Source organism: Amblyraja radiata, chromosome 4 (assembly GCF_010909765.2).
Source record: "Amblyraja radiata isolate CabotCenter1 chromosome 4, sAmbRad1.1.pri, whole genome shotgun sequence".
NCBI classification, from domain to species: domain Eukaryota; kingdom Metazoa; phylum Chordata; class Chondrichthyes; order Rajiformes; family Rajidae; genus Amblyraja; species Amblyraja radiata.
In genome coordinates, this window is record NC_045959.1 from 67,669,492 (window position 1) to 67,684,074 (window position 14,583).

At 36.9% G+C, this 14,583-nt stretch overlaps 1 protein-coding gene across 4 annotated transcripts in view; it reads left to right on the forward strand.

Moving 5' to 3' along the window:
• mapre2 (microtubule associated protein RP/EB family member 2) overlaps positions 1 to 14,583 on the forward strand; it is a 71,238-nt gene that overhangs the window by 38,147 nt on the left and 18,508 nt on the right. For all 4 annotated transcript variants that reach the window (XM_033019693.1, XM_033019690.1, XM_033019694.1 and 1 more), the window contains exon 3: positions 7,948 to 8,093. In XM_033019693.1, the coding sequence (XP_032875584.1) occupies positions 7,948 to 8,093 (146 nt within the window). The remainder of the gene's footprint in view (positions 1 to 7,947; positions 8,094 to 14,583) is intronic.

Here is a 14,583-nt window from a genome sequence, read left to right on the forward strand (position 1 = left end):
GGAGGGCAATCTTTCTAAGAAAATTGATAATAGCTGTGGCGAAGTAAAATAGCTTTATGTAGCCCTGAACCAGCAGTTTAAAGATTTGGAGTCCAGGACTGCGAAGGAATTGGAAAGTATGCAGACAGATTATAACAATAAACATGACACCCTGCTGAAGCAATTAACAGACTCGGAAAAATTGATGGAAGAGATGGATGGTGAAATGGAACAGATGAGCCAAGAAATACAAGGTCTGAAAAAACAACACGATACAAATTGGGAGCTAACGAATAAACTGAATGAGAAATGTCAAGATTTAGAGGCCAGGTCAAGGAGGCAAAATCTGAGAATAGTAGGAGTTAAAGAGGGTGCTGAACATGGCCTTCAAATGCGTGATTTTATTACTAATCTACTTAAAGACGTTTTTAAACTTCCAGAAAAACCAAAGATAGATCTGGCTCACCGAGTGGGTCGCTTCCAAAAACATGATAATGCTAAACCAAGGCAAATTATTGTAAAGTTCCTGGATATTTCAACTTTGGAAACTCTATTAAAGAAGATAACCTATGGAGAAAATCTTACATTTGCTGATAATATCGTAAGATTCTACAGGGATTATACTCGGGAAATTTTGGCAAAAAGACGCGAGTTTAAAAGGGCAAGCAGTATTTTATATGGACATTCTGAAGTTCGTTATGGCGTGATCTATCGAGCGAAAATGCTAATTACGTTTAATGGCAAGCAACGCTCATTCACGGACCCGGACTCTGCTTGCAAATACGCCCAGGAGATTTTAAACAAAATTCAAGGAGGAACAGAATAATAGACATTTTATCTGTGGAACTTTGTTTTTTCTGTTTCAATTAAGACACTAGAACGCTTCAGAAGGTTACCAGACAGGCTTATCTGGCAAGAATGTGTTGTTCAATAACAGAGGCCGAATTAAACTTCTGAACTGAAAGCACAGATGGAAGCTCAAGGTCGCAAGCTCGTCACCAAACCCCTCAGCACGGAGAACTATGAGACCGTCTCCTTTTGAAATGGCCATGATATGAGGCATCTGTTCCACACTATATGACCTATTATTTATACATATAACTAACTAACTAATTAACCACTTACGCGCAATAAACTCAACTAATGTTAAAGGCGTAATGTACTATACTAACACGACTAACTATATAGCAGGAAGGATGGGGGAGGTTAGACATATATTTTAAATGCTAAATACTAATTATGAATTAATTAACATACAGGTAAATGAAAAGTGTAATTATTGACGAGGTACTTTAACCCATAATTTCTTTTATTTTAATCCAAATCTTCTACCTTCCCTTTTATTTTATTCTATTTTAAACTGTTCAGCGATTAATTGACCTGATATGATAATTTTGGTAACAATTAGAGGGAACCGACTAACATTGGGTCAAATTCTAATAGGGGGATAAGGCCCAGTGCATAATCTCATCGACGGAGGTCAATTTAAAAACAAACCTAGCTACCTTAGGTGGCTTTTTTTGTAATTTATCGCTTTTTTGATAAATTACATTCACTTTTTTTGTTTATTCACAATTATGTGTTGTATGACTTAATAATTTTTATGTACACTTTATTTTATGTTTTTCTCTTTCCCTTAATTATGTTTAATAGTGTCAGGAGATGTAAAACTACTGTAGAAATTATGAAGGACAACTCTGGATTCGGGATTCCGAGGTACTTGGCTGCATCACATGAATCATACAGTCTGGTAATAATAGCCAATGCAAGATAATAGTCGAATAAATATCGGAGGTCTCACCTTCTGTAGTTGGAACATCAGAGGTGCGAATGAGCCAATTAAGAGGGGTAAAATTCTGGCACAATTAAAATCATTAAATATGGATATTGCTTTCCTACAAGAGACACATTTGAAACAAGCCAAAATTATTATTCCCAGAAACTACTTTTTGTTGAGCCATTAATACTTTGGACTGAGAGACCACATATCCTAAGGTTGCCAAGTGGTTCAATAATTGAGCAGTGTCCTCATGATTGCTCTGCTCGTCTAAACTAGCCACTAACAAGTTGTCTCTGTACTGTACTAAAGTGGATTTCCTTTTAGAACTTAAAGTGCTTAAATGTTCTTGAAGACATCGAGTAAACAAGGTGGGCGAATGAATGAATCCCTGAGGTAGTCTTGTCCACGTATATTGTTGTCCCCTGTAAGTAAAGGCAAATAAATACTGGCTGTTGTTGTGCAGAGGTAATGAGAAGAAGGCATGCTGCAGGTCTACAATTGAAAAAATCTTCGCCTCTGCTGGAATCAAAGCTAGAATATGAGCCGGGTTTGGCACCAAGGCATGGACAAATCTTAAGTCCTGGACCAGCCTGTACTGGCCCTCTTGCCCTGCCTTGGGCACTGCAAGGATGGGTGTGTTGCAAATAGATTGGCACTTCACTAAGATGTCTTGTTCCAGCAATCCCCGAATCAGCTTGTCTATACTAGGAATTGCCTGTTGTTTTAATGGGTACTGCTGTATCGAAGGTAGTGTCACCCCTTTCTGGAAAGCTACCTGGATGGGATCAATGCGAACACATCCAACTCGAGTTGCGTCTTCTGCCCACACTTGCGGGTCCACATACCTCACTCCCCAGATACTGGCGCAGCTGGGCAACAACTGTCCTCGAGTTCTGATAAAAACTTAAGTTAATTGATTAGACAAGTTTTGTTCTTCATATACACTCGGATCTGCCAGATCAATTGCTTTCTTTACCTTTCTTTACCATTGCTCCCAAGTCTTTCGCATGCTGGAAAATTCACCTTCATCGTGATGTGTGGAGCAACCTCTGAAGCTTGTTTCCTGGTGTCTAGGGGTATTTTAATGTACTCTGTAGTTCCTTCCTGTCCTGTTATCAGTGCCAAAATATTCACATTCTTTATAAGCACCTCCACATTCCTTCTTTAAGATATTGAGAGGTTTGTTTCCTTCATCATCCTTTAACTCTATTCCAAGCTTCAAAGCTGCCTCCTGCCAATTCATTCAGTTCAGCTATTGAAATCGGCCTTCCCCCAATTTAGAACCATATCTTGAGGACCAATTTTTATTTGCTTTCCATAATTACCACAAATCTTACATTTGTGGTCACTGTTTGCAAAGATGCTCTTCCTAATCAAATGTCACTCATCATTTTGCATCCCCTTCTATCAAGTCTGAAACTACTATGCCCAAAACTTAAAGCTGCTGGTCATGTCCATCACGCAACCACGTTGCCTTGATATTGTAAGTTATCGAACACAGGTCTTCAGCACTGCAATGGAAGGGTGTTGAGCTTTGTAGCTATTTTTGCATCTCTGACTTTATGTATTTTACGGCTTTTGATGCCTTGTGAAATGAATTTAGTTGCTGAGTGCTGGGCCTTGATGAAAGGCAAATTTATAAACTCATTTCTTAAACTCATCTGTTTAATTTTCCACCAGGAATTATGACTGTGCATATTCACAGCATAAAAAGATGGATTGGTTTGTGCAAAGTCAGCCGTGGGACATTGAGAACAGTGTTCTCAATTTTGAGTGAGAAGATTTTATGTTTGAGCACAGAAATCTGGGAACTCTACAAAGTGGATTTTAGGATTTACGAGTGAGTGCAATGCCGTAACTGATATATTTCAGATACAAATATGTAAGAGTAGTTGTCTATTCCAGGCATGATCTAAATGTCCTCTGCGAGACAATCACATTTACGCCTTTCATTGTAGTTTGCCTATCTTAAATTCACTTTGTTAATAGCACCTTAGAGAGATTTATAAAACAATCTACAGTGCCCCCCTTAATGTTTGGGACAAAGACACATCAGTTATTTATTTGCCTCTGTACACAATTTGAGATTTGTAATAGAAAAAAATCATATGTGGTCAAAGTGCACGTTGCCAGATGTTAATAAAGGCCATTTTTATACAGGGGGGGGGGGGGGGGGGAACTATGTATAAACACAGCTGTAATTTTTACATGGTGAAATCAAAATGTACAAATATGGCCTTTAATAAAATCTGACGGTGCACTTTAACCACATGTGATTTATTTCTATTAGAAATCTCAAATTGTGGAGTACAGAGGCAAATAAATAAATGATGGCTCTTTGTCCCAAATATTATGGAGGGCACTATGTACCTTAGTCTTGCATTTGGAAAATTCTGTTTTAACTTTTATAAGTGTTTCTGGATTACCCCCCTTACCTGCATTGGAATAAATTTGTTGGTCCTTTACATGTTGTAATTCAATGCATTTATCCACATTGCTTTTGGTGCCCTCACTGGTGAACTTGTATATGTGGTTTTCTATCCAATTTATCTCTATACTTATAAAACTCTGATCTTGGATGTGTATTTATTTGTTTGTGTGTAATCATATCTTCGCGAAAAAATGACACGGTAACAGTAATATATTTTGGTATTCCGGTATAGATTTTTGCCGTGGAGTCCAAAATCGGCTTATCTGAATGTTTCAGGCTTTATTTCTCGAGTTACTACTGAAAATGTTTAAAAATCTGAAAAAATTTGAATTTAAAAACCACTGTTCGATCGGGAGCCTATCTAACGGAGGAACATCACATCTTGGCAACTGTGACATTACGATGGTTGAAGATATCATAATTTAAGTTTCCAACCTTTCTGCAGGTGTTAGCTTGTGCTCAAGATGTGGTTTAAAAATTCTAATCTGCAACCTTTGCAGAGATTGGTTGATTTTTGTTTTTGTATCAACACTGATACAGTTCACCAATATAGATCCCAAGAGTAGAGGCAAGCCTGTTGATTTCTCTGTGCTCCTTATTTGCTGCATTCATTATTATTGGAGTTGATGCCATTATTCAAATTATAAGTCGTAATGTGCAGGAAATATTGTTCTGCCAAGTATAATTAAAGCAACTGGATATTTTTTACAAGGTTTGAAATAATTTTTCAGCAAATACTGCTGGGGAGAAATATTTTACACAGCCGCAGGCTGCATTACATTAGTAGGAACTTGTCAGTTTAGCTCACTCTTATGAGGACTTGGCCAGAAGCTAATCTCAAACATTAAAGATGCCTACTTTCACTTCTTTAAAATACTGATTAAATACCTAGTATTAATTAATGCAATCTTTAGTCGTAGCCCATTTCAGATTATAACTCTTGTATGTAGTTGGGTGTGAAGACTTGATGGAAATTGTGTGTAAAGCTGTTAGTTCTGAGATGTGGTTCATTCTCTACTATAAAATATTCCTTTGAACCCAAGGCAAAGCACTGTTTAGGTCACCATTCCACCAGGGGTGAAGAATGTTTTGCCAAAGTCACAAAGTGCTAATCTTAAAGAATTGACTTCAAAACATTTAAAAACAGTTAAATCAAATACACCTTTGTTACGCCACAAATCCATTTTGTTCCATTCAGTGGAAATGGAGCAAATGTTTCATTATGAATGTTATGGAGTGAGTCTTATAATGGCACCATATTTATTTGGTATTGAAAATATTATTCATTCCTTAGATGCCTAATATGTGGAGTTAGAATCATATTCTTTATACTGTTTTGTTTCTTTCAAAAGCTGCTGACTTGATTCATCAGTAGTATGCATGTGGGTGAATGTTTATTTCTACAAGGGTGAGGTAGAAATGACCCAGAAATGAAACCTTTTTTGTTTTAACAATAGTATGTACACCTATGAATTCATTTTAAAACCTCCTGGTTTTTTTTGCTGATCATTATAAGTAAAATAAGAATAGAGTTACTCCGTGCTGCACATTTTCATGGACCTAGAATGTTTTCCCTTAAAAGTAGTAATATTTTCCATTTCAGTTTTGATGCGTTGAACTCTTACTGGAGGGGTTTCTTTTATTGACTGTTTTAGCTGCCACAGCACTTTATTTTGTCTTCTGTACATTTGTTTGGAAGTGTGTGATTTTCATAAATTTATCTTGCCACATTGCATTGATGTAGAGAAATAATGTCAACAGGGAATTGATGCAATGAACGCTAGTTTTAATGGGATTTCAGTTTTTTGCAGTTGTACTTGCCCATGCCACCCTGGCTTGCTCTGCCACCCCGATCGCTTAAAGCCCTAGCTTCCAACGCTACCTCTGACTCGCAAGGTCCCTTTCAGCTACCACAAGTTCCTGTTGACATGGCTGTTGTTGCGGCTCTCCCTGGGGACAGCATTTTTTTCAGGCCACCGTCGGGAGGCACTCCGTCACCGTAGGGCTCCCTCCCCTCTAGCCAGCTACTACTTCATTCTGTTCGTCATCACTTTGTCCACGCTGCTGCTTCCCGCTCCACCACCACCTCCTCCCGTCTCTGTCCACTTGGCCTGCTTAATTCCCCCCCCCCCCCCCCACCACCGCCTCCTCCCCCAGAGACGCCGACGTACTCTGCCTGTGACAAAGTGAGGGAGAAGGAGGTGGCTGTGAATAGGGAGTGGATAAAGCGATGGTCGCCAAGAAGAAGCGGCAACTTGAGAGGGGAGAGAGCCCCACAGGGACCGAGCATGTGCTGTCATTGGCAGTGGTCTGAAGAAAGAGCTGATGGCAAGGGGCAACAACAGCCGCATCAACCGAACTGTTCGGTAGCTGGTAAAGAAGGGCTCGCTCGTGCAGACCAGCAGACCATAGGCTGAAATGACACACGGTGCTGGAGTAACTCGAACAATGTAACCATCTGAAGAAGGGTCCAGACATCACCTATTAACATTCTCCAGCGATGCTGCCTGACCTGCTGTGTTACTCCAGCACTTTGTGTCCTTTTTTGTATTAACCAGCATCTGTAATTATTTGTGTCGACTACATTCGATGATAAGGCTGTACTCTGTTATAGTGGACAATCGGCTATAAAGGACACTTTCCTCAGTCCATTATAACGAGGATTTAATGTATTGTAGTTAATCCTAGAAATCGTTTGTAGTTTACACTGTGTAAGTTTTAAAATGTGGAGATTTTTTTGTCTTATTTGCTTGCAATAGACTGAAAGCAAGCAGCCATTTTGCATGAATCTGACTATTAGCTATGTTTAAAATAATTGCATTATATTTGCTGACATTGAGCAGTGTCGGGTGAGAAAGTAACTTGGAACGTTTTGACGAGAGGAAGGATGGGGAGCCCATCTCAATTTTGTTAGTCTCAGTTGCATAATTTTAGTTTAGACTAGACCAAGTGAGACCCGTTGGGCCGCTATCACATGGGAGGCTTGGTCCCCAAATGCAACCCGTTCCCCAACGCAATATTCCACCATGCACACGTTCCCCAAATGCTAAGTGTTCCCCAATGCAATATTCCACCACTCACCCATAGCCCCCAACTGCGAAGGGGGTGCACATTTCGCCTTATTCACCTTCCCTCATTTTAAACTTTAAAAAAAATGTGCACTTGCTAGGGCTTGCAGGACTCCGTGTCCTTAGATAGCAACATTGTAGCGAGCAGGGCTACAATCCCATTGTGACGTCATAGCTGCCAGTGTAGAGGGAAGAATTTTTTCTGGGGTTTTGTAAAGTTAAAAATGTGAATAACTTGTAAAATATAACATCAATCTGAACGAAACTTGATTCAAAAGACCACAGGACAATTGTGAGTAAGGTGGTCCAAATATTGTAGCGCTATCGTGTACCTTTTTGGTGTAGTTCAGGGATCACGCGCGCACGCACACACACGTGCACACACACACCGAGAATTTTAGTAATATAGATAGATATAGATTATCATCAAATGTAGCATGGGACAGTAAATAGCTTTTGTTGCGTGCTAATCAGTCAGCGGTAGGACTATACATAATTACAATGGAGCCATCCATAGTGTACCAGTACATTTGATTTAGATAATTTAGATTTGAGGGCATTCTTATCCTCTAGTCTCTCACAGACCAGAGATGTATTAAATAACCCAAGTATTGTCTATGTTCATTTAACATTATTCTAACCAACTTTAAATGATACTGAATTGTATTTTTTTGGCATTCTTTCTTCAGGTGCAGCTTATTGCCAGTTCATGGATATGTTGTTCTCTGGCTGTATTAGTTTGAAGAAAGTAAAATTTCAGGCTAAGTTGGAACATGAGTATATTCACAATTTCAAACTGCTGCAAGCTTCTTTTAAAAGAATGAATGTAGATAAAGTAAGTATTTATTTGAAATTGCATGGATTGTAGTTGTGAGTTAACATTCTTATCCAAAAGACGTTTGTGTTTTTTATTGCTATAGCAGATCTCCCATTGCATTGATCTAGAACATTGTTGGGTAGCTGATTGAGTTTATGTATTTGATGGACCGAGTCAGTCAATTGGGTTGTTTTTCATCACTTCCTGTAAAGAGCAAAGTGTTTTCTTTATATTATAAATAATCATCATGTTACAATTACATTTTTGCATGAACTGATGCAAGTACACCTCTAACACGTTGTAATGGAGTTCCTTTGCTGGTGTACAACTGAAAATCGTTCATTTTTCAACCTACAGATTTCTGACTCTTCATTTTGACGTTCATAGAACTAAACTGCAGCTGTAATTTTATTATGCTTTTTCAATCCAGACCTTATCTTTTAATTTTCTATGGGTTGGTCTGTTCAGAACTTCATTTTAAAAAAAATGTCATACAATGGAGAGACTTGAAGAAAACAATTCATAAACAAGGCCTGCATTTTTAAAGATTATCTATCATAAGTACAGGTGTAAAGTAGCTATGGACCTTTATGTTGCTGGTAACATGAAGGTTTTGGTTGCCATAGAAACATCAGCCATTTAGATTCTTGAGCATCTCATCATTTAACAAGAACGTGTTTCCAAATACCTTTTAGTTAAATCTATTAAATTCAAATTTAAAGCTCCTGTTTGGAGGAGAGAGGTCGAAACTGCAGCATTTTTCTTACTTTTAATGTTCCTTACTTTTAATCCTGTGAGGTCCTCCTTGATTTTTGGCCATTTTCTCCATATCCTAGGTTTTACAACTAATGGATATAGCTTCTTTCTATTTGTCTATCAATTCGCCTTGACATTATGAATCAAATCACTTTTCAAATTCCCAGGAATATAATCCTTGTTAATGAACCTGCATCATCCAGGTAAATCCACGCTGCACTTCTAGTAATGGTTCTTGTTAAGGTGTGGTGCCCAGAAGTTCACAAGACACTGCACAGGCATCACTTAATCAGAGATGTGCTTTCTTGTGGCATAACCCTTATATCCTTCTATGGTTCTAGCATCCTTCTATGCTAGTCCACTCTGCTCCAAGAACCTGTAATGCAATAGCTGTTTCAAAAAGGTGTCAATGACTGTCCATAATATCTTGCTGATTCTTGTTCAATTGATCCCCAAGTCTCTCTTTGTTCTTGGTTTTCATCATTTATGAAATATTATCCCTTATTTTTAGGTCCAACGTGGATAAAATTCCATGTGACCACTACATTGGAATCCATCTCACAATGTTGTACATTTGCCATATATATAAATATCAGTAGTTTTTGCATACTGGTATAATTTATTTATTGATGTTTCCAGTATTATTGGTTATGTTACTTTCTGTTCCACCATCTAGCCTGTTGAAAAGTATGGCGAATGCAGGCAGTCCCCAAATTTCAATAGGGTTCAGCCATAAGAAATTTTTATTCCAAATTCTTTAAGTGGGAAAGAAACAAACTGTGTGTGGAAGTAGATCACAGAAACAGCTGCGATGAGAGAGTGAGCAGGCAAGTGGCCGCCATCAGGCCTGTGGACTCAGTGAGTCTGCTCGGCATGCCCAGCCCAGCTCAGCTGGGTGCAGGTGGGGAGTGAAGTCATGCAGAAATGCCCCATTACTCCAGGCAGAACATACCCACGGCCCTGCATTAGCCAACACATATATTCTGTGGGTCATCTTAAAAGTTGGTTGAAAAGCCTACTTGACCCTGTTAGTTAAGACAGACTGCAGCATTTTGGCAAATCCATCCTAACACAGACCATATAACCATATAACAATTACAGCACGTAAACAGGCCATCTCGGCCCTTCTAGTCCGTGCCGAACATGTATTCTCCCCTAGTCCCATCTACCTGCACTCAGACCATAACCCTCCATTCCTTTCCCGTCCATATAACTATCCAATTTATTTTTAAATGATAAAATCGAACCTGCCTCCACCACCTTCACTGGAAGCTCATTCCACACAGCTACCACTCTCTGAGTAAAGAAGTTCCCCCTCATGTTACCCCTAAACTTCTGTCCCTTAATTCTCAATTCATGTCCTCTTGTTTGAAACTTCCCTACTCTCAGTGGGAAAAGCTTATCCACGTCAACTCTGTCTATCCCTCTTATCATTTTAAAGACCTCTATCAAGTCCCCCCTTAACCTTCTGCGATCCAAAGAATAAAGACCTAACTTGTTCAACCTATCTCTGTAACTTAGTTGCTGAAACCCAGGCAACATTCTAGTAAATCTCCTCTGTACTCTCTCTATTTTGTTGACATCCTTCCTATAATTAGGCGACCAAAATTGTACACCATACTCCAGAATTGGCCTCACCAATGCCCTGTACAATTTTAACATTACATCCCAACTTATATGCTCAATGCTCTGATTTATAAAGGCCAGCACACCAAAAGCTTTCTTTACCACCCTATCTACATGAGATTCCACCTTCAGGGAACTGTGCACAGTTATTCCTAGATCCCTCTGTTCAACTGCATTCCTCAATTCCCTACCATTTACCATGTACGTCCTACTTTGATTTGTCCTGCCAAGATGTAGCACCTCACACTTATCAGCATTAAACTCCATCTGCCATCTTTCAGCCCACTCTTCCAACTGGCATAAATCTCTCTGTAGACTTTGAAAATCTACTTCATTATCCACAACACCACCTATCTTAGTATCATCTGCATACTTGCTAATCCAATTTACCACACCATCATCCAGATCATTGATGTACATGACAAACAACAGTGGACCCAACACAGATCCCTGTGGCACCCCACTAGTCACTGGCCTCCAACCTGACAAACAGCCATCCACCATTACTCTCTGGCATCTCCCATTCAGCCACTGTTGAATCCATCTTGCTACTCCACCATTAATACCCAACAATTGAACCTTCTTAACCAACCTTCCGTGAGGAACCTTGTCAAAGGCCTTACTGAAGTCCATATATACAACATCCACTGCTTTACCCTCATCAATTTCCCGAGTAACCTCTTCAAAAAATTCAAGAAGATTAGTCAAACATGACCTTCCAGGTACAAATCCATGTTGACTGTTCCTAATCAGACCCTGTTTATCCAGATGCTTATATATATTATCTCTAAGTATCCTTTCCATTAATTTTCCCACCACTGACGTCAAATTAACAGGTCTATAATTGCTAGGTTTACTCTTAGAACCCTTTTTAAACAATGGAACAACATGCGCAGTACGCCAATCCTCCGGCACTATTCCCGTTTCTTTTTTTTTTTTTTTTTTGAAAATATTTTTTATTGGAGATAGGTACATAACCTATTTACATCATTACAGTCTTACATTTTTAAATTGATAATATTGTCAATTATTATTACATTGTCTCCAATACTTTTTGCCTTTTTTTTTTTTTTTTAACTAGATAGAACTAAAGAGATAGATGAAGTAAAGAAAGAAAAGAAAGAGAAGAAAAACAAAAACAAAAACAAACAAAACAAAAAAAAAAACAAAAAAAAAAGGAAAAAGATAGTTAAAGAAGAATGGAAAAATTTATTAAAATAAAAAAGACTTCATTCGAGATATATTCGTACATTTCAGAGTATAGTATTTCATCCATTCTTTAGTCCGCGTGCTAGTCAGGTTCCTGTGCTGAACTATTCTGACCCTTTAAGTAATCAATAAAAGGAGACCATGTTCCAACGAATAATTCCTGTTTGTCCAACAGGGAAAATCTGATTCTTTCCACGTTTAAGGTCTCCGTCATTTCTATAATCCACATTTTGATTGTGGGGGCCGTAGGGCCTTTCCAAAATTTTAGAATTAATTTTTTTCCTGTTATTAAACTATAATCAATAAAGTTTCTTTGTGTTGTTCTAAGTGTTTGATTTAATTCTAATATTCCGAGTATTATTAATTTTGGATCTGGGTCCAATTGTGTGCTGGTTACTTTAGATATTATACTAAAAATATTTACCCAGAATTTTTTAATTTTTATACAGTTTGCAAACATGTGAGATAATGTAGCTTCTAAATGTTGACATTTATCACATATAGGTGAGATATGTTGAAAAATTTTATGTAGTTTTGTTTTTGAATAATGTAACCTATGTATTACTTTAAATTGTATTAGAGAATGTCTGGCGTTTAGTGAACACTGATGTATGTGTTCCCAAACTTTCTTCCCAAGTATCTTTCGTTATTACTTGATTTAATTCTTTTTCCCATGTTTGTCTGTGTAAGTCCGTCGAAGGAATGTCACTGTCTAATAAGATATTATATATATAAGATATTCATTTTTCTGTATTAGGATGTTTGTTCCAACATTCATCAAGAATTTCTGAATTTCTAATTCGAAAATTTTGGGAGTTCGATTTTACATAATCTCTAAATTGAAGATATCTGAAATAATCATTTCCTCGAAGTCCATAAGTCTGTTGCAACTCCTGAAATGTCAGAAAAGTGCCTTCCTTGTAAAGTTGTCCCATATTTTTAATTCCATAATTCTTCCATTGTGTAAAACCCCCGTCCAACCATGAAGGCTTAAACAAAGGATTATTCACAATTGGAAGAAAAAGTGATAAATTATCTAATTTTAATGTCTTTTTTAATTGTTTCCAAATTCGTATAGCACTAAATATTATAGGGTTTTCCCTATAAATTTTTTTGTTTAATTTAGACGTAGCAAATAATATCGAACCGATATCAAAAGGTAAACAATCTTCCTTTTCCATTTTTAACCAGTCTGGTTGATGATCTATTTCTTCCAACCAGAAATTCATATTTTTAATATTAACTGCCCAGAAATAAAACAAAAAATTGGGTAAAACCAAGCCTCCATTTATTTTTGATTTACACAAGTGTCTTTTGTTTATCCTGATTCTTATAATCCCAGATAAAATCATTAACAATAGAGTCCAATTTAAAAAAAAAAATTTTTGCCAGATATATCGGAATTGTCTGAAAAAGGTATAATATTTGCGGTAAAAAAATCATTTTTATGGCATTGATTTTGCCAACCATTGAGATAGGAAGTGTTTTCCAGTATTGAATATTCTTATGTAGTTTGTTCAGTAATGGGGGAAAATTTGCTTTAAATAATGATGTATATATCTTAGTTACATAAATACCTAGATATTTAAATTTTTCATTTACTATTTTAAATGGAAATTGTTGTATTATCTGTTTGTTATGTTCCCTTATTGGCATAATTTCACTTTTATTCCAATTTATTCTGTATCCTGAAAGTGAACCAAATTGGGTTATTAGCTTTAATAAGTTTGGAATACTAATTTCTGGTTTTGTAATGTAAATTAATACATCATCTGCGTATAGAGAAATTTTATTCACTGTGTCCTTTGTGTTATACCCATGTATTTCCGGATGCCCCCTAACTCTTTCTGCCAGTGGCTCAATAGCAAGCGCAAATAATAATGGAGATAATGGGCATCCTTGTCTACAACCTCTAGATAGGCTAAATTTAGATGACAACCTTTGGTTTGTAAATATTCTAGCCGTGGGATTTGTATATAACAGTTTTATCCATGTACAGAATTTCTCCCCTAGCTGCATATTTTCCATCACCGAAAATAAATAAGGCCATTCGACCTGATCAAATGCTTTTTCAGCGTCAAGTGAAATTATTGCTAGATCTTCATTAATAATTCTCTTGGAATATATAATATTAAATAATCTTCTTAGATTGTAATATGAGTACCGTTTCTGAATAAAGCCTGTTTGGTCAGGGTGTATTAATTTATTCATCACTGTACTTAATCTATGCGCTAGTATTTTAGTTAAAATTTTCTGATCTGTATTTAAAAGTGCAATTGCTCTGTATGATCCCGGGTCTTCCGGATCTTTATCAGCTTTAGGAATAAGTGTTATTATAGATTCATTTAAAGTGTCTGGAAGTTTCTGTTGAGTATATATATACTCATACAGTCTTTGTAAACGTGGGCTAAGCAAATCATAAATTTTTTATAAAATTCGGAACCTAAACCATCTGGTCCTACTGCTTTACCATTTTTTAAAGAGCCAATAGACTCCTCAATATCCTTTATCGTAATCTCCCTTTCTAATAATTCTCTATCGTTTGAATCTAAACCTTTTAAATTACATTTTATTAAAAAATCTGCTATTCCTTCTGATTGTGCTACGGTTTTAGTTGAATAAAGGTTATGATAGTATTGGAGAAATCTATCATTTATGTCCTTGGGCATTTTTAATAATTCTCCTGTCTCTGTTCTAATTTTATGAATTGTTTTTTCCCCTTCCATTTTTCGCAACTGACGTGCTAATAATTTTTGTGGTTTGTCTCCAAATTCAAAATGTAATTGTTTGTTTTTTTGATAAAGTTTTATTACTTGTTCTGAATACATTTTATTTAATTTATATTTCAATACAGCAATTTTATTATGTTTTAAAGTAGATGGCATTCTCGCATTTTCTATATCTAGTTGCTTGATTT